We start from the raw sequence: 24,379 nt of genomic DNA on the forward strand, positions 1-24,379 counted from the left end.
ACCAAACCTTGTCTGTGCGAAGCCCTGTCAGTCACTAGCAACGCAAGTGCTCACACCCCAGCCGCGTGGGCCACTCGCCAGGCACCCGAGTCCTGTACATCTCTGCATTTGCCCTTAACCTAAACCTCTGTCTGGTACGGTTCCCCTGTCATTCCTGAGCTGCGTACTGAGCAGGCCCCATTCTAGATGCTGGGATCACAGCCCCAAACCCCTTCCTCACCTCAAGCTCACATTCTACGTGGTGAGACAGGCAATCAGTAAAACCATGGCATACCAGATGAAAGGAGCCGGGGGGGGGGGGTGGCGGGGAGGGGTACTTAAGCAGAGAGAAATGGGATCAGGAATGGAGCCAGGAAAGAGGTTATGCAGAAGATGACATTTGAGCAAATGCCTGAGGGAGATGACGGGAGGAGGAGGGCTCCAGATGAGGGCAGTCAGGGGAGCACTACAGGAGGAGGGATCCCAGGAGGACGAGGAGGGGGGACCACAGCCCCAGCCTACTTGGGTCCCCCGACAGGAGCGTCACGGGAGCGCTGGGCTTGAGCAAGACGGCTCTGGCTGCTGGTGGTGATGGAAGACCAGGGCAGGGATACAGGCAAGGAAATCGGTTAGGGAGGCCACAACGGGCGCCCCAGAGAGGGGTGGCATCTGGACCTCCCCCCCCCAACTTGTTTTTCCTGTCAAGGCATTTGTTTCCCTTTGGGAATTATTGGCAACAAAAATCTCCCCTCCCACGGCAGCCACACGGGCCCTGTTCCACACCTGGAACCACACACGCTCACACGTGGGCCTCCATACCTTCATGGCTGCTGTGAGCTCTGCCAGGACTGCCCCTCCAGCCCAGCTCAGATGTCACCCCATCATCATGCCTTCCTCCGTGTCCCCGGAGGGGGACATGGCTCGTGGCCATGCTCTGTCCCCACCCCGGGGATATTCCTCTCTATTGCTCTTCGAAATGTGAGCTTCAGAAGGACAAATACTGAGACACACCAGGGGCCCGACTTTGAGACCAAACCTTCTTCAATAAGCATCCTTCGGGCCAAGTCCCCTTAACAAACTCCCTCGGGCATATGGGCCTTCATGAAGGACCCGCTCCCCATACAATGTCGACACAGCTGAGGGGACAACATATTTTACCTAGAGTCTCCCCACGAGGGGCGATGAATTATGAGGTGACAAAGCACCAAGCTTTCAACGGACCCAGGCCAGCGGCCTGTCGGGCTACAGAACACAAGGCCTCTTTGGGCTAGAGTTGCTCATTCAGAGTTCAAGTTCCTGCTGGCCTCCAGGAGCAGAATGAACCTCTACTGGGGGGGGGGGGCAGTGGGAGGGGTTGGGGGGTATAGGCATTTTCTGGACAGATCCAAGTTATAAATATTTGGTCAGCTTAAAAGCAAAGGCTGACAAAAGGCTTCAGACAACCCGCTGGGAACAGGGTTTGCATTCAGACCAACTGTGTCCCCACAAACACTCCCACCTTCAAATCAAACATTTTTCTGAAAGGAGCCTGTTCTACCCACCCCTCAGTCATGTTAGGGAAAGCAGAAGAAAAGGAGACTGCAGGCTGTCTGATATTCTCTGACAAGTGAAGTGTGCGAACTAGCAGCCCACTGCCCTGTATTTCTAAAATGGCTAAAACAGTGGCAATACTGACTTAGGGCCAAGAAACACCGAAGGTTCTATTAGGCCTTCAGATCCTGCTAACCGGGCAGGTGACACTGTGTTTTCTTAGTTGGCTTCCCAGTTTTCGGGGAAACAAGGACATGCAGAAGTTCAGCGTCTGCCCTCGCGGTGGGAACCAGGCCCAAGGACTGCCGGGACGCACCCCAGAGGGCAACCACCGGGCCCATTGCTTTAGCATTTGGGCTCTAAAGCCGTGGCCATGGCTGGTGCATCTCTGGCCCACACGGGGCTGACGACCTGAATCACTGTCAACATGTACTCGGTCCTTGCCCACGGACTCAGGAGAGGCCAAGAGTGGGATTGTGGGGAAGCACTGGACAGGGAGCCAGAGGTCCTGACAGTTGCTGTGTGATCCTGGGTGAGTCTTTTCCCCTCCCTGAGCCTCAGCTTCCTCATCTAGAAAACTAAGAGGGGACCAAGAGGCCCTGAAAGCCTCCTTCAGCCACAGCTGTCTGCACTTGGGCTAAAGTCAAGGTCATCTGGGCAAACGAGGCTGAGCTGAACTCATCACTGGAGGTTTTCATAACACAAGGATTATCTGTGCTAACAGGAAACTCGGCTGCCAGAGCGGAGGCAGCCTGCAAAGATTACTGTTATTGTTGTGGTCCGGGTCATTGTTGTTGTTTCACAGACTCTGAAGGCAGGGCAAGGCCCACCTGCTGAAAACAGAATGCCAGGCCTGGCGGATGGCTTGGAAACGTCCAGCGGCACAAATGCCCTGGGTCCCCTCCAAAAGCCCACTCCCCGGCCTCTAAGCCACGGAGCATGGGAGGCAGAGGGAAGGCAAGCACAGCCCCCACCACACTCAGTGGCCCTGAGACTGCCCTCCCACCAGCCAGCCTGAAGATGCCGGGGAAGGCAAGTAAAACCAGCCCCCAGTCCAGCCCTCACTGGCTCCCCTCAGGAGAAGCAGCAGTGAGGTGATGTCTGGCTTTTAGTCCGTATCATAAATAAGTTATTAATCCAGGGCAGACAGCACAGCGCAGCCATGGGGAGACTAGGGAGGTGAAATTCTGCAAGACCAGACCACCTTCCAGACAAGAAAACTACCCAGGACCCAGACCCTGCACATCCGCTCAGACAGACAAGAGGCCCTGATGGGACAGGGCCTTCTGGGAGGCAGGAAGAGCACTGGAACGGGTGACCAGAGGTCCGGAAACAAACCTGCTGTGGATCCTGCTTCAGTCTCCGTATTTATCCCAGGAGATCGATGATCATGATAAAGCTACCATTTATGATTCTGAAAACTATGGCGGCATGCTGGATTTCTAACAAATAAAACTACAAGGTAGGACACCCACTTTACAGATGTGGAAACTGAGGCTCAGAGGGGTCAAGTGACTTGCCCACAGTATGCGAGAACGCCTGCAAAGATGGCTGCCGTCCTCCTGGCCCTGTTCACATGCCTGTTTGCAGTGAGACTCTGCTGCCCCTGCCCTCCAGAGGCAGCATCCATTCCCCCCCATTGCAAAATCTAGTCTGGCCTGGTGGCTCACTTTGACCCACAGAACACACCAAAGCGACGTCAGGCAACTTGGCAGACTAGGCCCGGAGAGGCCCTGTAGCTTGTGACCGTGCTGTCCCAGAGTGTCCCCTAACACAGCGTGCAGGAGGCCTGTCGTGCCCACCGGGTAGAGGGAGCAGCACTGCCCGGCCAGCGCTGACGCTGGATGTGGGAATGAGGTCCGCTCGGGCCTTCCAGGTCAGCCCACCCTCTAGCTGCAAGCAGCCACAGGGGAGCCCGGAGCAAGCCGCAGAAGAGGAGCCCGGCCAACTGGAGCAGCGAGAAAGAACGTGTGGTCACTGTGAGTACGTCCGTTCTAGGCCGGCTTGTCACACAGTCGTGGGTAACTGGTCCAGCCCCTCGGTTTCCCCAGCAACACCTGGGCTGCCTGCCTCCTGAGATGTGGCTGAGGTCCACGCAGGGAAACTTCCCAGGTGGTGACCCGTGGTCGGCGTGGTGAGGGGCGTCATGAGGAGAGCCCTCTCCCACCCGAGAGACCACGTCCTGCTTTCATTCTGCAGACCTCAGTTTTGAGGAGCAGACCCAGGGTTCTCCCCAGAAGAGCACGCACAGTAAAGCAGGTGGTACCCTCGGGAGGGGCATGAGCTCTGGAGACAAAAGAGGAGGGGGCTGCGGAGAGCAGGGCGGCAGACAGGTCTCAGCTCACACACCCACTCAGGCCCCCACCCCGGGAGCGGCTGTGAGGCCCACACGCTGGGGACACGGGCTTGGGGGACAGAGTGCCCCAGCAGACCGGTATGTCGGCCAGGGGTGCAGGAGGACAAATGACAAATGATGGCGCATGTGCCACATCTGTCACCGCCCACCTGGGACAGATGGACAGTCAGCCACGGAGAGAGTGACAGACGCGCTGTCCTTCCTCATCTCACAGGCTGAGGAGATGCAAACATAAGCTTTATGCCCCCTTGGAGCGAATCCGCCACCTTCCCTCCTGGGGTCAGCTCAGCTGGCGGCCACCAAGAACCCACCTCAAGGCAGGCTCGGCACCAGCGTCCTCAGGACACACCAGTGACTAAGCTCAGACCCCACCCTTTGCGAACCCAGTGGGGCTGTTCCGGTGAGAAGGCAAACTGGGCCAGGAGCAGGGTGCGGCCTGAGAAAAACTAATAGGCCTGGTGGGGTCAGGAAGGGGATGGGCTCTGGCTGCCCAGCTGAAAGCCCGGAGACCTCTGGGCCGGGGCACGGGGTTGTCAAGCAGACTAATGAGATGCTCTTGACTTTTCTTTCCCACCACCCAGCCCCTCCAACCCAGCAGACTCACCTCGTAAGCTCACACCCTTCCACAGCAACAGCCAACAGCGAATGGGTACCACGCTCAAAGCCCCCTTGCATGCAGGACAACTCGGCTAACACAGACAAGGCCGCCGAGGCACAGAGAGGCTCAGGAATTGTCTAAGGCCACACAGCACGTAAAAGCCGGAGTTGGGATGTCAACCCAGGTGATCCGGTTGCAGGGGTCATGCTCCCGTTGCCTCACGAGCTGCCCCGCTGGCGATCCGAGGCCTCTAGCTACTTGTCCTGTTGTGCTGGGCCCACACACCATCTTACCAAATAGAACACTTTGCTTAAAAACCGTTATTGCTCATTTCTCCTTCAAATACTCAAAGGTCTCACAAAGCCAGACCGCACTCCCTTTAAACAGGGCATAGTCCCACCTCCCCTACTATACCTGGCCCTCTCTCTCTTTCTCCTGTGCCTCCCTGCTCCACGGCCTCCTGGTCTGCGTGAGCCCAGCCTATGCTCCATCCTGAGATAAATGGTGTAAGCCAGTCTCCGGTTCCTAAAAACCGGGTGACTGGGCGGAGGGAAGGGAAAGGCACTGTGGGACGGCATGAGCAAAGGTGGGGGGCTGCAGAGCAAGGTATGAATACATCAGCTCAGCTGGGGTGGGGGTGGGGGTCTGCAGGGCAGAAGCCACTCTCCAGGCTGGGGAGGCACAGGGAGCAAGAAGATGAGGCCAGACCCCTTCCATTCCTCCCAGGGTTGTCAGCACACGGGGGTGAGGGCAGGGGACCCACAGACCACGATGTGCAGAGACAGGCCAGCTGGGTGGCAGGACGAGGGTCCCTCTGGAACTCTAGGCCTCACATTCCACATCCCCAGGGCAGGGGTGGATGGCAGGGCAGAGAAGGAGGCTTCGCAAGGAGCTGCTAGGTCAGCCCACTCCCCAGCCAGCAAGGAGCAGTCCCCAGGGCAAGAACAGGTGCGGACAGGAGCACCAATGAGCCACAGGCAAATCTCCAGCTTTGCATCAGCCTCTTACCCCAGCACAAGTGTAACTCTAGCTTACAAACCTTCTGTGGCTCCCATGGCCAGAGGGACAAGTCTAAGCTCCAAGGGGAGGCAAAGATTTTCCAGCCCACATTTTCACTGCTCTCCCTCTCCCATGGAGAGCTGGGATGACTCACCATTTCCTGAATCCTGGGAAGACACAAGATTTCCTTCCCTGCAGAATGCCTACTGTTGCTACCTCTCAGCTTTGAGAACTCCTACCGTGGCTTTAAAATGTGGCCCAAATGTCCTCTTCCCCGGGAAGCCCTTCTTGAGCACCTCTCCTTGGCAACCCACCGAGGGCATTCTGCTTTCTTGCATTCCCACAAGGTCAAGTTCAGGACGGTCTCTCTTGTTTCACACTGTCCACGGCACACATCTGCCTTCTCTTTCAGCTGTGGGCTTCTGGGGAGAGAGCCAGGGTCGAGTTTCATCCCTGTACCCCCAGGACCTAGTCAAGGGCTGGGTTCTGGCCAGGGGCCCAAGGATTGTCAACACAGTGCTCCTCTGAGCCTCTCAGTATCCCTGTCCTGGAGGGCATGTGGGGTTATCGCAGATGGGCCGTGAGGCTCACACTTCCACGCCTCGAGCAAGCGCCAATCGGCTGATTGGACAGAGAAGATTGCCAAAGCAGAGGGAAGGCAGGGCTTGGCCGGCCCCAGGGACTAGAGATAGCCTCAGACACGCCCCAGAGAACCCCACTAATCTATATATTGTTGCAATACAATGGACTCTAACCATATTTACAGTGTTTCCCATTATTCCTAGTAACTATAGTGACAGTAGCAATTACAAAGAAGTAAGAAGCGTGACTACCAAGAACCACTGAAATAAGCTCCCCTTTTAAGACTCCAGCCTATACTAGAGAAGGCACTTTTTTTTTTTACATAATCCTCTGAACAATCCTACAGGTGGTTGCTCCCCGCCCCACCCCCTGACCCCCACTTCACCTCCCCACCCCCACTCCTTAAAGATGAGGAGTCTAAGCACAGAAGAATTCAGAAACTTACCCAAGGTCACACAGCTAGTCTGGACCCGAGCAAAGAGACCCCACACTTTCCCCCACCCTAGACTGTCTCCCCATAATTATGAACACCGCCTCTCTCAGGCCTTACTGCTGGCTAGCCACATTTTCTAACTGCTTTACTGAAATGTAATTCATATGCCAAACAGTTCCCCCATTTAAAGTGTAGAATTTAATGGTATTTGGTGTACGCACCGAGTCATGCAATCACCACCGTGGTCTGTTTTGGAACATTTCATCATCACCGCCTAATGAAACCCCAAAACCCTGGACCTTGTCACTATCCATCCCCACCCGCCCCCTCCCCCTCTGTAATCCCATTCTACAGATGAAGGGCTGAGGCTCTGAAGCTGCTGGGATTTGTACAGCAGGCGGGGGTGGGGCGGGCAAGAAGCAGGGCTGGTGATGGACATCTAGGTTCTTTCCATAGTTTGGCTATTGTGGACATTGCTGCTATAAACATTCGGGTGCATGTGTCCCTTTGGATCACTACATTTGTATCTTTAGGGTAAATACCCAATAGTGCAATTGCTGGGTCATAGGGCAGTTCTATTTTCAACATTTTGAGGAACCTCCATGCTGTTTTCCAGAGTGGCTGCACCAGCTTGCATTCCCACCAACAGTCCTGGGGATAAAAATATATGTTTATAAAAAATATATGTTTATAAAAAATAAAAAATTTTATAAAAAAAAAAAAAAAAAGAAGCAGGGCTGGGACTCACCCTCCCTGCACTCCTCCTCCCACCGCCTGCCAGGGGTCCGCTCTGTAAGCCAATGAATATGCATGAGCTGCAGAGGATGGTAAATGGAACCAGATGGTGACAAAGCTTACACGTGCCTTGCTTCCACACCAGGCCGGTGACTCACAGAGTCCTGGAGGCAAACGGGGGGATGAACAGTACAACCAAGTCCTCGTCGGGGCAGGGGCAGCGAGGCCCAGGACCAGAGAGGCAGAGATGGCAGTGGTGGTGGTGGGGTGGGGGGTACTTTTGGTCTGGGTACTAGATGATATGTAGGATCCCCCACTCTGCTGACCCTATTCCTATACCCCACAATCCCTCCTGGACCCACCAAAAACTGGCTCTGAACCCAGGCCTCCATGTTCCTCCCAGGAATTCAGAGCCATAATCGCTAATAGGGGGTCTGTTCTGCACTTGGCCTCCAGCTGGAGGGATCCTGAGGTGACACGGGCCCTCCCAGCCCAGAGGCCCTCAGAGGCTAGAGGTCACAGGAGTGTCAGGAGAACCATTGCATTGACTGGCTGGGTTCCCCGAAAAAGGCCCTGGACAGTGGTCTATCAGGTTGCAGCTGCTGCCTGGGTACGTTCCCGGGCAGGGACCCCAGGGTCTGACAGCTGCCCCTGGCCCCAGAGGAAACTCTCTGCAGATAGAACGTGGCCTCCCATATCCCTTCTTCCCTTCTGCCAAACATTCTCAAGCCTGCCCTGGGTCAGTCATCTCTCTGCTGGCCAGAGGCCCAGCACTGTCTCTCATCTTTATAATGTTCGATCAGCCTTGAGCCAATGCCACCTCCTTCAGGGAGCCTTCCTAGATTCCCTAACCAAAAATCGGTCCTTCTGCTGCTGCATCACACAAGACTGTCATTTGTCTGCTTTTATGTATGGGTCCCTGTTACCCTGCAAACTCATCCAGGGTAGAGGTCCTGGCTTCCTCATTCCTAGGTCCTTCCTGACCCCTCTGCACTACTGTGCCACACCAAACTCTCCAGAAGAGCAGGTGGGAAGTGTGGGGAAGCACTCATTCCTCAGTTTTAGCAGGAATTAACCACAGCGCACAAAACGCTTCCAGTTTCCATCCCATAGCACTCTATGGGATGGTGGGAGACGGAAAGGCAGTGATGCCCGCTGCCCCCCACTACAGGGCCCAGTTGGAAATGAGGGTCAGGCCACCAGTTTAGACATGGTGCCTCTCACCAGAGCAGCTAAGATCCAAATGGCTGCAGTCTGTCCACACAAAGGGGTCTTTGTTCAAGACCTTCTCACAATTGGAAGTTTTGCTTGGCCATGAGGGTCAAGCTCAGGGCTAGAGTCTTTCCTCCCTATACCTCCAAAGCAGCCCCATCCGGCACAAAGCAGATCCTAGGACCAGCTAGGGAGGGAGGCATTAACTATAGGTTTAGAGAGGTCTGGCTTCAAACTCCTTCAGCAAGGCCTGCTCCATGTCACAAAGTGCCAATGCTGAAGCTGGAAGAAGCTCTGAGCCCTCCCATTATAGCCTGGGAGATGTACCCAAGAGGCAAGTGGAGCCTAGAGAAGGAAGGCAGCTTGCTCAGGGTCACACAGCCTGTGCCTCCAATTCCCAGATACTAGGCTGCCCCATCCCCACTGCGGGCCCTCTCTCCTATCCTGCCTTCCTTCAAGGTTGGGCCAAAGCCCACCTTCCCACTGTGTCTCCTGGCAACCCCTCCCCAGATCCATCCAGTGCCATCACTCACTCTTCCCTCTGCCCAGAACGCCCTCCCCACCCTCCTCTGGCCCCAGCAAACTTCTACCCATCCTTCAAGGCCCAGTTCCGATATCACCTTCTCCAGCACCAAAGAGAGCAGTCATTCCCACCGACTGAGTACCACCCCTCTGGGCTCCAGAAAACCAACAAAAGAATGCTAAAACCACTAGAGGGGTTTCTCCTGCTTGGCACCCAAGTTCCTTGAGGGCAGGGATGGGACTCTCTGCAAAGCAGGGTGATGACAACGTCCGCATACACACCGCACACGACTGAAGGGCTCTATCAACTCTTTGGTCCTGTGCGAACAGAAGTTGTCTGCATTATCGTCAGCTCTCCCCGCTGAGGCTCAGTTTCCTCAGCTACACAATGAGCAAAGTTAACAAACATGGGGATCTCGTCTGGGCTGGGTCTGGGCTGCAGGAAGGACTCCCGACTGCTACTATTCTATGTGTCTCTATTTGTGCATAGAGACATTCTATGTGTGCATAATTTTTTGGAAGGAATGATTTCGGGGCATGTAATGCCAAGGAGGATGGAATTAAGAGCCAAAGACCACATATAGATGCAGAGTTAAATCTTATCAGAGATGCTGCCCTGTGGCCTTGGCGTCCAAAGGTGGTTCAGCTGAGTCACTACAAAGAGCCCCTTGCTCTTAGGCAACACAGGGTCGCTTTCTGGAATAGGCTGGAAACACGGAAATCCCTGCCCTGGGGAGGACTCTGTGCTGGGCTGTGGCCGGGGACTGGCTAAAGAGACAGCCAACAGCAGAAGCGGTGCCCCAGTGGCAAGCAAAGACCATGGACAGTTACTCAGGAACAGTGTTAATCACCGACTGACACCTCTGTCGGGCCCAGGGTACTTGAACGGGGGTAGCGAAAGAAGTGGGAGACACAGCCCAGTCCTGAGATGGCCAGCAGCCTCTGCAGCCGAGGACTGTAGGGGTTCGTGCAATGAAGTCAAGCCTCCGGTCTGCTCTAGCACGTTCCATCTCTCCATTTGCAAAGACACTGTGTCCCTGGGCGACCGCAAGCATCCCTTCGGATTTTCAAGCCAAACTGTGGCCACAGCACAGCTCTGGCCAACGGGCTTCTGCTGCATAAACCTGCTGGTCCAGGGTGGGTGGCAGCCAAGGCTCGCCCAGGACAAGGCCTCAGCCTTCTGCAGCCGTGCTCACAACCCGGGCTTCTTAAAGTCGGACTCACAGAACACTTGCATGCAAGGTGATTCCAGCATACGCTCAACCTTGAGAGCCAACGACTGCCCAGACCATGCCTCTCCGGCGTGGGACGGGGAGGGCACCATCACCTCCAATGTGGACAAAAACTCATTCTTTGGAAGGCAAAAAATGTATTCTTTATATATATATATATGAAGCACAGATACACACACAATTTACAAACAGATGTGCAGTCTATCTGTGGTCTTAAAATTTCAAGAGGGGAGCTGGAGGAAAAAATGGCTAAAAAGACACTTGAAGGGGGCTGATAATGAAAAAGAAAGATCGAGACGCACTAGCCCAAACACAAGTCATGTGACAACCTGCAGGATGACGCTTTGCAAGGGAAGGAGAGTGAGGGGTGCTCCCAGCCCTGCTAGGGAAGAAACACCTCTTTCCCATCCCCCCAAATCTGACTCATCCCTCACTTCAAGTGAAAGGGCAAAGCAAGGGGGTCCTTTCCTGGGACACATCAGCTCCTACCTGACAACGCAGAGGCCACAGAAAGAACCTCCACCAGAGCCCTGGGCCCGCCACACAGGCTCACAAAGGCCTGACCCCCAAGTCCAAGGATGGACTTTAACCTCAGCACGAATCAAGCCTCAGACAGGAACCACCCATGGCTTTCGCAAGGAACCACCCATGGCTTTCGCGTTTGCCATAGTGAGCCAACTAGCAGGGTCTTCCAAGCTTGGGAGGAGGGAATAGGTCCTGAGAAAGGGAGCTCCCAGAGCAGGGCCCTGGGAAAGAGCAGACAGACTTTAGGACCAAAGACATCAGGGCATGAGTGAGGACCTAACAGTAAGAATCCTAACAGCCCTTAATGTCTCCAGAGCCTTGACTCCATGCCGGGTGGGTGCTGACCCCCAACCATGCTGCCCGGTAAGGGAGGTCCCATCATCATCACTACTACGTCCACTCCGTGAAGGTAAAGACCACATGTGCCCCAGGCCCTGACGTACCCCCCAGAGCCTGAACGGTGCTGGGCACAAGAGACACACACGGTAAATATGTGCATTATGAATAAAGCCTCACTTCACGCATAAGGGAAAGCAGCACAGAGAAGGTGAGTGGCCCAGCCAGGACTCAGTCCCAGCCAAGCCTGCCTTCCTCACCCCTGCACGTGTCTGAGCTGGGCAAGGTGGCATCCCGTGTGTCCACGGACCATGAGGGAATGAACAAGACACCATCCACACCGGGCCTTGCACACCTACTAGAGCGGCAACCTGGCGGCCAGTGGGGCAAATGCAGAGATCTCTGAAGGCAGGGAAGCCGGGACATGGCCCAAACCATATACTGTGCCCACAGGAGTCCCAAACACTGAAGAGCCAAGGAGGAAACGGCGTCAGATAGGCTCAGATGGCCTGGGGTCAGGGCAAAAAGTGGCTTGATGAAAGGCTTGTCCTTACCAATCCATCGCAGTTGCTGATGGCAACAGCGGCCCCAGGCATGCCCATGACATCCCCGGTGTAGACACACTCCCGCCGCAGGGGCTGTCGGAAGAGCTCCCGAAAATCCTCCTGCCACTCCACCGAGGCTCCGGGCACCACCAGCCGTCGGTTGGGCCGCAGGCGCAAATGCAGTTCCTCCCCAAAAACGGTGACATTGAAGTAGAGGGAGGGGCGCCCCGCCCGGCCAGGGTGCAGGGTGGCTCCTTCTGGGCGCGGGAGGCTGCGGGCCACCCGGAGGGGACCCGAGTGTGACTGCGGTGCAGGGGGCCCCTCCGCTACGGTGCTCCCTGCGGAGGCTGCTGCCGGCCCAGACAGCACGTGGGAGAGGAAGCGTCCCTGAAAATCTGTGCTGCATGGCACTGTCACACCATAGTCACGGAGCTTTCCAGAGAGACGCAATTCTGCTGGAACAAACAGAGTTATATAAACGTAGTCTGTGCAAAGGTAAAGGGAGACCGGCAATCCCACTGCAACCCTGAGTGTCACTTGGAGGGACCCCTTAGTCCAAGTTCATCCAAGACTCATCCAGGGCTTCCTGAGCCTCTGGATCTCTGCACTTGGATTGAGCAGCGTTCAAGTACTCTGTGGACTTAACTTGCTCCTGTAGTCCCCAAGGCCTTGTTAAACTTAACAGAAGAAAAGAATGATGCCAGAATCTTGTCTGTCACTCTAGCAACGAGCCTTCCAATTTGGGGCACTGCCTAGGAATGGGCTGAGATTCCCCGAAAGCCCCCAGGGCAAAGTGAGGGATGGCAGGATCTGCCCCAACTCCCCCCATCCCCTGTGCTGAAGTCACCCGCCCAGCCTGGGGTAGGCCCCTCCTCCTCGCCAAGCTCTCTGAACACAGCTGGCAAAACAAACACACCTAGAAACTCAGGGGATCCTGGGCACGTGTCAGGGGGAAAGGAGGAGCTGGAGAGGGGAGGGAGGCAATACAGGTTCTATATTTTTCCAAGTTTAGAAAGGAAACTTTTTAAAGTCAACAGAGGCTGCTGAGATTTCTACATGGCCCAGCACCAAGCCCGGTAAATATAGATATTCAAAAATAAAAGGAGACGCACAGGGTGACTTGCCCACTCGGACTGAATTAAGTGTGAGGTCATGGCCCCATGCTCTAGGCTGCATGCCAGCAGCGAGGTCCTCGCACAGCTCTCCCCGAGCCCAGCCAGGCCCAGCAGGAATGACAGCTCGCTGGCTTCCAGGCTTGGTGATTCAGGACTGGAGTTTGGAGGGATTTTCATTTCCACATGGTTCTCTATCTCTTGCCTCCCTGGGCCCCTTCACACTACTGATGAAGCCTAGAAAACGAGGTCTCCTGAAACCTCCCATGCCTAAGGCACTTCCAGTGGGGGAAGTCTCTTCTGGTTTTACCCATTAAGACCCCCAAGATTTCTGCTAGAGAGAACCCACTTCAGTTCACAGACAAGCAGGGAGCCTGTCTGGAAATGACCAGAACCCCTTCCCCACGTTCAGAGCCACAGCAGGTGAGAGTGCAGGGTGTCTGGTCTGTGTGAGAGAAGGAGGGTGTCCGCACAGAGCTCGAGAATGCTGGAGGAGAGGGCTGGGCGTGTGTTTCCAAGCAGGAGTGTGAGTGCCAGGTGCTCCCTGGCGGGTGGGGCGACCACCTGCCAGCCTAATTCCATAAGGATGAGACAGACACACGCACACAAGTTGGAGAGGGAGAAGACACTGAAAGTAAAAGACACACAGGACAGACACAGACCAATTGTGTGTGTTGTGTGTGTGTGTGTGTGTGTGTGAGAGAGAGAGAGAGAGAGAGAGAGAGGATGAAAACTAGAGAAATACAGTGCCAAATACAGAGACGAAGACCAATATACACCCCCGAAGAAGAGACTCCAAATTCCCAAAACCTCTCCCAGGGTCTCTCTCTGCCTCTTGTGCCAGAAAAGAAGAGCCATCGCGTGTCAGCGCTGGGGACCTAGGGGAAGAAATGAGCTCAAGCCCCGGGCGCGCACCGCCTCCCACTCGCTCGAATGCTGCCGGGCTCCTCCGGCCCCCAGGCACCAGCCCAACTCTCCGGCACCAGGGACCCTTCGCGCCCCCGCGCGCCCGACCTGCACGCACCTGGGGTCCGGCTGCCCGCGGCGGCGCAGAGCGCGTAGTGTAGGGGCAGCAGGCAGGAGAGCAGCGCGCGGAGCCGAGCCATGTGGCCGCGCGCGGACGCGGGCCGGAGGGCGCCCGAGCCCCCAGCTCCCGGCTGCCGGCGAGGCTGGAGCGCGCCCCGGACTGCCGAGCGCGGGCCAGCCGGCCTCTGCCTGCTCCGCCGCCGCCGCCGCCGGCCCGCTCCCGGCCCCCCGCGCCACCGCCTGGACCGCTGGCTCCACGCGCCCGAGGCTGCCGGCGGGGGAGCGGAGCGGCCGACGCGCCTGTACCCGCCGTGCCAAACTGCAGCGAGCCGCTCGGTCCGCCCGCGCCGTGACGCTCCAGGACGCGGCGGGAGCCGGCCAAGGGGGCGGCGGGGCGGGCCGGGCCGGGGGTGGGCACGCTGGCGGGGTGGGGCGGGGCCGGGCGCGGGTCGGACTGGGGGCGCTGCGCGGCCGGGGCGGAGCGCGGGGCCAGGGAGAGCAGCGGCGTGCGGCCCAGCCGGATCGGAAATGCCACGCGGAGCCAGGAGCCTGGGCTCCCCCCAGAGTAGCCGCTTTCCTTGTCCCCTCGGCTCCCCTAACTTGACCGCAGGGCCCACTCTCCAGAGCCACAGGGTCGAAGGGATGTCCAACTACCTTTGGGTGGGGAGACGGTGAGCACCTCTCCTCCCTAAGAGAGGGTGTCTCCTTTCTCTCTTCATGACCTTGACGCCCAACACTAACCTTTGATCCCTTGGATCTACCCATTTCGCAGACTACAGCTCTCTGTGCCCACAGTTGCAGTGAGCAGCTTGTGTCCTAGTCAAGAAAAGGGGCTGAAAAGGGGAAGAGAGAGAACCCGGGCTTTATGCTCAGACGGCCCTGATAGAAGTCCCAGCATTGAGCCTCCCTTGGAGTGTGAACTGTAGCACATAGTAGGTGTTCAATAAAATATGCTCCACTTCCAGCACCAGTAACCCCCTCCACAGGCCAAGGTGGGCAAAACCAAGAGTCAGGGTTGAGAGTGGATTGCTGGTTTTGCAGTGTCAGGGCAAAGAGCCCAGAGGCTGCTTGACTGTATAAAGGTGTTCCTAACAGTTTGCGAATGAACTGTATTTCAAGCAAGCCAGAGGTGGGAATTGGAGAAAGGAGTTGTGTGTGTGTGTGTGTGTGTGTGTGTGTGTGTGTGTTTAAGGAACTGTGGAATAAAGAATCTTTGTATAAAGAGTATAAAGACCCCTAATCTTTCCACTTTTGAGGCCAGACATTTTGTTGTGGGGCCTTCTTAAAAGGCGACCAGCTTGTGGGTGGAAATTCCCTAACCAGACTTCTCTTGGGAAACTCTGGATCCCCTGAGAGAGAGGCCTTGGCTTCCTGCACTCTTCCGCCTATGACTACGTGAGGCCTTCCAGTCTGCACCCTTGCTAGGTTCCAAATAGACTCCTGCCCTATGGGCAGAGAGCTGGATTCCTCCTCCCTGTGGCCCCAGGTCTTGGCCCAGGCCCTCCTGAGAGGAAGTGCTTCTAGAGTGAGGAGGCTTTGCAGGGGCGGCGCATTCATGAAGGCAGGTTCAGAGAGCTGAAGCAGTGTCCCGGGTCACACAGCGTGTCTGCCGCAGAGCTGGGATCAGAATCCAGAGTCTGGTACTGAGCCGGAAAAAGAGACAAGACCAGGGGTCAGTAGACTACCTTAGGCTGAGCTTTGCCAAGTATAGTCTGTGTGACCAAGGGCAAGTTTCTTTCTTTTTGGGCTGCAGTACCTCATCCGTCAAAGGGAAGAAACCAGGAGGCTCACAGGGCTCGCAGGCGAACTCTGAGGTCCTATGAAAATGCAGAGCGTATTCTGTTCCAAGCAACACCAAGACCATCTAGTTATTTGAAAATGGCACCACCAAACTAATCTATATGAAGTTCAGGCAAAAGAGAGTTCCTTTTTCTCCTCTTTCTGGCTCTTTAAACGCTGTGAAGTCAAGAGCCAGACTGTGGTTTTGTGTGTGAGGGCAGATGGAGCAAGAATGTGTGTGTGTGTGTGTCAGTGGGAACTTGGAGAAGAGGCTGTGAGATGATCAGGCTGGAACTGTCTCCATCTGGCCCTCCACAAATCCACCAAATGACCTCAGGATAAAATGACCTCCCTTCTCGGGGTCTCAGTTTTCCCAGCTGAAGAGTGGGGGCCCTGTGGAGACGGAAAAGTGATTACTGATTTTCCCCCTTGCCATCCCAAAAGCTCGCCTAGCCCCCTCCCTGAACCCCACCCATTCTTCATGCCTTAAACGTGGGAAGTCAAGAGGGACCCCAGCAGCCTGACTCATGAGCAATGGGCTGGGGCCTTCCCCGGAGTCCGTCCTGGCAAGCAGAGAGCAAAACCTCACCCCGGTTCTCTACCCCCACCCCCTTCCCTGGGGCTACAACGGTTGCTTTTGTTGGCAAGTATTGTATGTCCAAGCTCTTTTCTACTGAGGAAGCCTTTGTTAGGAAGAGAGGACAGGAGAGCATAATTCAGAGTCTGGGCGGAAGGTAGAGGAAATGGCTGAGGGGCAGGCCCCATTTCTAGAGGTCCACAGGGCCAAAGCAAAAAAATCTATAGGCATCAGCTAGGGACACTCCTAGGAAGGCAAGTTCTGGGTTCCCTGTCTCTTACCTTGGGATCCTTGCCCAGTAGAGTATGGCTTGGATGTTTCTCCTGCTGACAGCGCTCCAGCTTTTATCCAACGCTCCTTCTCTCCAAGACCCCGGCAGAGGAGGGGGGAATGCAAACAGCTGGCACGGCGTGCAGTCAGCAGCCAATTGGAAGACACGACAGGTGAATGAGAACGCCTGAAAACCAAGTAAGATGCAAAAGAGATAGTAGGTGTTCAATAAAATATCCTCCACTTCTGGCACCAGAAACTCCTCCACAGGCCAAGGTGGGCAAAACCCACCTTGGAGCAGAGTCACCAGTGAGGGCTACAGGGATTCCAGAAAGGAAGGGGTTCCTGACAAGTTTAGTAGAAGACCTGGGTCCAAGCCAAAGCCCACAGGCTCCCCTGAGAGGTCACGTGGGTCAGCTTGTCTTCCTTTTTTCTTTTTTAAAACTCTTTCTGTTGTGAAAACTAGGAGGGACCCAGAAGAGTGCTCTCTGCTCGTTTTCTACACAGGGTAAACTGAGGCCCAGAAAACCGAGGCCACTTCCCCAAGGCCACACAGTGGGCTGGTTCAGGGCCAGGATAACAACCCAAGACTCCCAGCTCCTGGTCAGATGATCCTAGAGCATCACCCCGTTCGTCCCTCCCGCCCAGGACCTTGGCCCTTTGGCTACTCATCATTGGTTTTAATCTCATTCCTAAGGGAAGAAGAAAGGTTTGGAGCTCTTCTTCCTGATATCTGAGACCCATGGTCCCACTGAGAAGTTCCAGGTCAGTAGTTTTTAATCAGGGTCCCGTGGACCAGCAGAAGCAGTATCGCTTAGGTATTTGCTATCAATTTGAATTCTCAGGCCCCGCCCCAGACCTGTTCAACAAGAATCTCAGGGGGGCAGGACCCAGCAACCAGGCTTTAGCAAACCTTTCGGGGATTCTAACCATGCTCAAATGTAAGAATCACTATTATAAGCAAAGCCTTATAAACGAGGGCCAAATTAGGATGAGAACAAGCTCACTGAGGATCTGTGACCCGCTTCTCATTCAGGGTTACCACGCTCACCTCCTAGGCCAGTCCCTCAAGCCTAGCCTCGAGCTATATCTGAAGTCTGGGTCTGGACAGAGTTCCAGACGCATCTAGAGCAACCAGAGACCATGCCTCATGGTCCTTTTCCACATCACCCTTCTCCATCCCCCGCCCCTCCCCCCAGCATTCCCTTTGCACATTTCTTGGCAATTGTCTAGTGACTGTATCTAGGAGACCCGGACGGGTTAAGTTAACCACAGTGATTTGTCATACATTATGGAACAGCTGACACCCCCGAGACCGGCTGAACCATGAGATCAGTTAGAAACAATGCTGTTTGTGCCCTGTATATAGACACTATATGGTTGTGGTTACTGCATGTTGAGGGGTTCAGGGAGAGGAGGTCTTCATGTCCTTGTAAGGAGGGATGCCAGAAAGGCCAGCTGTCCTTCAGGAATTCCATGTCTGCCATTTCCTTTCCAGAAACTGTAGGTTTATAATTGCAAACCAAAGTCCAGTGCAGGTCCTGACATTGGCCCCCTAGGGCTCAAGAGAGGCAGGCAGAAGGCAGAGACCCTCTCCTATTTCCGGGAGTCCCTTGGTTGTGATAGAAGGTCTCGGAGAGATTTGGCAAGGACTTACTGCTCACAAGCCTTTCTTCAAATCATGGTGACATCCTGCAGCAAAGATGGGCCAGGCCTCCCCATTCTGGTCCTCTCTCCAGTGAGGTGGGTTACACGTAACCAAATAAATAAATAAATATGACTTAATGTATTACTCCATGTAATATGGAATACTGAAACACGCCTCCACCTGCCTGGTTAATTTGGCAGCCCAGCAGAATTATCCAGCAACCCATTTCTTTCCTCCTTCCACTCTGCCATGTTTGTGGTTAGTCTAGTCCTCAGGCTTGTCCCCTCTTAGTCACAAAATGGCTGCATTAGTGCCAGCCTAAAGCACATGTTCACCAAATGCAATGGTGACCAAGGCAATGGAAAAGGGAGTTCTTTCTTGTCCCCTCTTTTTAAAAATTCTATTACACAAATTTTCAAACATACACAAAAGAAGACAGAGTAGTGTGAAGCCACTACCCACCCAACACCTTCTGCATTTTCCCACAACCCAACTTCTATCATTATTAGCCCAAGATGGGTCTTCCTTCATCATTGCCCCTCCCCTCCATACATCCTGGGTTATTTTAAAGCAAATCTCAGACATCATCTCCCATTTCGTATCAGTAGCTGATAGATAAAGACTCTCTCTTCTTCAAAGAAAAAAAACAAAACAACATCAACAACCAAAAGACATTTCTTTGTTCCATTTAACAAAATTATTCACAGTTCCTTAAAGTCATCTTATATCCGCTCATAATTTGAATTTCTTGGTCACAGAAATTTGTTTTCTTTAGTTTTGTTTTGAAGACTTGGTTTGTTCAAATCAGAGTCCAAACAACGTCCACACAATGCGTTTGGCTGGTGTGTCTCAGAAGACTCCTTTAATCTAGACCATGGGTGGGCGGACACGTGGGGCCAAACCCAGCCCACCTCCTGCTTCTGTACACACGGTCTACCACCTTCACTTGTTTACACTTTCCTGGCTTCATCTCATGCTACAAAGCAGAGTGGAGTCATTTCCACAGTGCCAGTATGAGCCACCAAGACTAAAATATTTATTACTTGGCCTTTACAGAAAAGGTTTGATGACCCTGAATCTAAACAATTTCCCTTGTCTTTCTTTTTCTCCTCTCCATTTTTTGGGTTTTCTCCCACAGAATTCCGCATTTTCTGGTGTCCCCTTTGAGGAGTCAGGTAGAAGCTTCCAGAGCCTGCCTATAGCACTGTAGCCTCTCAAGTCCCAATACCCAAAATTCCCCAGAGCCAGTCCCTCATGAGGCCTGAGGCCCTCCTTGGAAGCACATGGCTGCTCACGGGATGAAAGAAATTGGGTTTCTAATCAGAAAGGAGGGAGGGGAGTAAATGTTAGGGCGGAAACCAAGGATGATGAGCCCAACCTTCCAAAATGGGCCAACTCGGCAAAACGCCAGAGTGGTGTGAGTTTCCCTCAGCTGGTTTTAACCAGTCAGGGTGCCCCTACGCCCCCAGGACACAGATTCTCCTTGCTCTGTCAACAGAGCAACTCCCAGTCAACATCTAACAAACCCTTGGCACAGCCCCCCTCCTTGTTCACTGTGCCCAATACCAGTGATCCAGAGGAGGCTAAAGCACACCCCCTGAGCTCAGCAGCCACCGGGGGTGTGCCTGGGAAGGGAGGAGGCACAGGTGCTGTGAGGGCCAGGAGAAGCGATGCCAGACCCACATTTGCGCAGTCGGGGTAGGTGCCCAAGGGCTGGTGGGGAAAATGGGGCAGGATCCTACCTCTCAGGGGCTGAAAAGCCCTGTTAAGGGATCTTGTCCATCCAGAAGGCTCTCAGCAACCCCTGGAAGCTTCTTTGAGGGGCTGGGATCAGCATTAGGCTTGAGAAAGAAAATGCTACCAGATTCCCCATTCACACTGAGGCATGAGTCAATCATGGCTGTTCACTGGGGTAATTAGAGCCCAGGGAGTGAAGGCGTTAGGATATAGCATAAGGGGTGCTTATAATAGTATTTTGTCTTTTCAAAACATGTCAAATATACATATAGTTTAATAGAAATATCTTTGTATTTTGTATTACATAATCTCTATTTTAATGTACAATTTATGTACAATTTATGAACAAACAGGGTTTCTGGAGCGGAGGGGGTGGTGGGATGGAGTAACTCAGTGACGGCATTAAGGAGGGCACGGGATGTAATGGGCACTGGGTGTTATATACCACTGACGAATCACTGAACTCTACCTCTGAACCTAATAATCCACTGTATGTTAATTAGCATTTAAATAAAAATTAAAAGTAAAAAACAATGTATAATGTATGCATTATATATTACATACTATAAAGTATATACTTATGATGTATAAACTACATAATTTATTACATGTTTAATAAAAATTTATATTATAGAGTTATTAAATTATATATCAATGTAAAATAGATATCTATCTGGATATCTTTCTAAAATAGAAAGATATCTATCTGGATACATCTGACAGATTTCAGGGAGACAGAATACTCCTGTATGTCTGTATTCTCAGCGTCACGGGTGAGCTCAGTGTCACAGCAGGGAGGCATTCTGATCATGAAACTGAGCTTCTGGAATGACACCACCGGGTAGCGCCTTTTTCCTCTTCACCCAAAGCCACCTTTGCTCCAATAGATGGCTCTGGGCTGTGGCTTGTCTTGGAGCTGGCTCTTAAATATGGAAAAGGAGGGGCGCCTGGGTGGCTCAGTGGGTTAAGCCGCTGCCTTCGGCTCAGGTCATGATCTCAGGGTCCTGGGATCGAGTCCCGCATCGGGCTCTCTGCTCAGCAGGGAGCCTGCTTCCCTCTCTCTCTCTCTGCCTGCCTCTCCATCTACTTGTGATTTCTCTCTGTCAAATAAATAAATAAAATCTTCAAAAAAAAAAAAATTAAATAAATAAATAAATCTGGAAAAGGAGACTAGAAATACCTGTCTCCCATCAAGGATGAGAAGCCCAGCCATATATCTGGAAGTCCATTAAGAGCTGGGGCAGAGGAGCCAAAGTATTATTGGCAATTTGCTTCCTCCTTAGCCCTTAAAACTGAATGCTCTGAGCATTCAGGAGGAAAGGCATCACCGTCTGCCACTCAAAGATTGGAGGTGAAGGTACATTTGCTCATTTCCAGGATGACCCTGCCTCTTTCAAACGGGGACAGGGTGGAGGGGGCACACGGGCTCCCATACTTTGCCTGCGGAATTCCCACCTTCCGTCAGCACGGAGCTTTCACATGCCCTAGCTTCAAAATCGTCATGAGTCAATAGTTGTCCTCTGTGTCCCCCCAAAGAGGAAGAGGCCTTTATTGAGCACCAACTGTGTACTGGGTACTGCCCAGAAAACATCCCCTCCTCCAGCTCTGCTCTCTGTGTATAAACTTTGAACTCAGTTCAGGTGACCTGGAGGTATGCCTGCTTTTGATTCCAGGGCTGAAAGTGATCCTTTGGACGATGACTAGTATTTGCTGGCAAGAGGAAAACCTCAGCTGGGAAATCTGGAGGTTAGGGTCTGGTCACGACTCTGCTGTTAATGGGCTGGGGAGCTCTGGGCAGTGCCTTCTAGCCCTGTACTGTAAACACATGGATGAGCTTCTGAGCTCCCCCAACCCCCGCCATGACTCAGCCCCCAGGGCTTTGCACACAGGCTCTTTCCTGAGCTGGGGTGCCTTTTCCCCCACCTCCTCCTGGCAAGCTATGACTCCTTCTCCAGATCATTTGTCAGCACACACCTCCTCCCTAAACCCATTATAACACATACTTCTTGGTGAAGCATTTCTTATCAAATTTTTTTAAAGATTTTATTTATTTATTTGACAGAGAGAGACACAGTAACAGAGGGAACACAAGCAGGGGGAGTAGGAGAAGGAGAAGCAGGCTTCCCGGTGAGCAGAGAGCCCAATGTGGGGCCCCATCCCAGGATCCTGGGACCATGACCTTAGCCGAAGATAGACCCTTAATGACTGAGCCCCCAGGCACCCCTCTTATCAATTTTCTTAAGGGCAGGTCTTGGGTGCCCTCTTGCCAAGACTTGGCACACAGTAGGTGCTCAATAAAAGCGTGCTGAATTGCACAACATCGAAGTCCCCTCCCTTAGTCCTCCACACTGGATGAGCACACTCTGCAGAGGGCTGTTATACTTCAGATGGTTTGAACCCCTCCTCATGAAAGCTGCGAGGTGAAAAACGGCAGAAGCCTCGAGAGACACTCAGGCCTTGGGAACCGAAGGAGGCTTGAAACACATCATCTCACCCAACAGCTGACGATGAGACCTTGCGGTCACCATTACTCACCCACCCGCCACAGGCTCTTCTGTTCTTTTTATAACTGCGGGCAGCTAAGGCCAGCAGGCCCTCCACCTGCCCCCGCATTTATGCTCTACAGGCCTCCCGGAGGTGATTTTTGGCAAGGCCTCCAGATCAATTAGCTAAGCCAGGGCTGAGAAGTTGGGAGGTTTGTGGGGTGGGAACCAGGTCAGAAATCCCTCCCAGCCACCAAAGAGCTACTTCAGGTCAGCGGAGCCCAGCCTTGGGCAGAGGGGTTGCCAAGAGCTGTGGGAAGACCAGGTCGTGGAGAGAGCAAAGTGCATGGGGCACTTAAAGCACAGGGTGAAGACCCAGATCCGGAGCGGGCTAAAAAAAGGGCCATAGATTGCATGTTACAAGCTGGGTGCTCTCCCAAGTCCACCCCAGCTGGCCCAGAGAAAGCTTCCTCCCACCCGGCCGCAACTGACCTCCACCGAATGTTCCAAAGAGGTCCATGTACATCTCCAGCCCCGTGGCCCAGAGAGCACAGCAGCTAAGAGATGAGCCCTTCCAGGAGGCAGACAGACCCTGTGACCTCAAAGCTCACCACTGAGCCCTGAGTGCCAGGGGGACACAGAAGACTGGGCCCTCCATCGATCCCTGGGGAGTGGCTTTTGAAGGGACACCCCTATCAGAAGGGAAATGGCCCAGAAAGCCAAACACAAGCCACAGATTAGCTCCAAGTCTACATGGGTTTATCGGTCACCAGGAGTCATGTCAGGAGTTGCTTCCCCTCATGAGCTTGGGGGTCGAGCAACCCTGTGGCAGCCTGGGCCAGGCTGGATCCGCCCAGAGCCATCAGCTGCCAGTTCCGGGGACTCCTCGGTCCTTCCTCCTCGACCTCGCTATAGGAGCGTGAGCGACAGCTAAGGAGACACTCAGGTTGCTTGCTCCCCTCTGACCTCCAGCTCCACAGCCTCAGTAACAAGAAGGACAAGGAGGGACCCTTTCTTCTCAGCCCTCCGCCGCCACCGAGGGGAGCAGTATCCATGGGGTGTTGTATCCCTCGTCATGGCCCCCACGGGGCTCTCGCTCTTCCCTCTCCCAGAAAGCCACATCTCTAGCACCCACTCTCATCACCAGAACCGTAAAGAGTCACAAAGGTCTGAGATGTTGCCCTCCTTGTAGGCTCACCCTCTTTGCTGGAGAAAGACTTGAAATGCCCGGGTCAGAAACCAAAGACTCTGTTGTTCATGGTGTGGCGGGCTGAGCAAGCCTCTCGTTCCCTCATGCCAAGTCTCACAGGGCCAAGTTGGAGGCGGGCCCTGGGGGCTGCTGGGCCCACGGTGGGTTGGTGTCGCAGCTGAGGAACCCCACGCTTAGGAAATGCCTGTTTTCTAAGGGAGGTGTTAGCAAACACCTCCTGGAGAGAGGTACAGTCAATACCTTCCAGGGCCATCTACTTTGCAAAAGTCCTCAAAACTGTGGTCCAGAACCAAAGCTATTCAGGAGACGAACAGAGACTGCTTAGAATCACGTCCCAACAGATGTGGTGGAGATGATGCACACGTGTGAGCTGAGCAGGAGGAGGCTACCTGCCTCCTTAGGTGCAAAGGCAGCACAGAGCTACATCCTTTTCTCCCTTGGCTGAGCCCTGCAGAACAGCGAGAAGCTGGGTCTGAGACACCCAGGGGAAGGCTGGTGGGGGAACAAGTTGCCCAGGGTCCAAGAGAGGGAAGGAGTCTGCAGAACGGACATCAGAGTAATAAGGGGAGCCCTCGAGCCCAGCCTGTGACTTAGGTGACCTGTTTGTGTCCACCCCCGAAGGACCCCTACCCTTGAGACTTCCTTCACTGCTTGATCCTAGCAATAGAGAAGATTCCCGGGAATCCAGAGCTCATCCAGCCAGTAGGAAGCCCAGAGCTCTAAATTTAGCCCAGAGGTTAAAGCCTTGGGCCCAGGTGTCAGACCAGCCCCAGGTTCAAGGCCAGTGTTGCTGCAGACCCAGAGCAAGACACCTCACCTCCCAAGTGCCTCGCTTTCCTTCTGTGTAAAATTGAAAGACTAGAGGTACCTACTCATGAGAGATCTTGTAAAGATTAACCCACCAATCCATGGCAAGTGCTAACCTATCACGGAGCGGCAGCACCATGAATGGC

At 53.9% G+C, this 24,379-nt stretch overlaps 1 protein-coding gene across 3 annotated transcripts in view; it reads right to left on the reverse strand.

Moving 5' to 3' along the window:
• Window positions 1–14,076, reverse strand: part of ADAMTS14 (ADAM metallopeptidase with thrombospondin type 1 motif 14) — a 72,992-nt gene extending 58,916 nt beyond the window's left edge. For 2 of the 3 annotated variants that reach the window (XM_059170024.1, XM_059170022.1), the window contains exons 1-2: window positions 13,721–14,076; window positions 11,594–12,039 (exon numbers count right to left, since the gene is read on the reverse strand). In XM_059170024.1, the coding sequence (XP_059026007.1) occupies window positions 11,594–12,039; window positions 13,721–13,802 (528 nt within the window). In that variant the 5' untranslated portion in view covers window positions 13,803–14,076. The remainder of the gene's footprint in view (window positions 1–11,593; window positions 12,040–13,720) is intronic. The other variant, XM_059170023.1, reaches the window with a different exon arrangement.
• Window positions 14,077–24,379: the final 10,303 nt, after the last annotated feature.

Source organism: Mustela lutreola, chromosome 4 (genome assembly GCF_030435805.1).
Source record: "Mustela lutreola isolate mMusLut2 chromosome 4, mMusLut2.pri, whole genome shotgun sequence".
Taxonomy (NCBI): Eukaryota; Metazoa; Chordata; class Mammalia; order Carnivora; family Mustelidae; genus Mustela; species Mustela lutreola.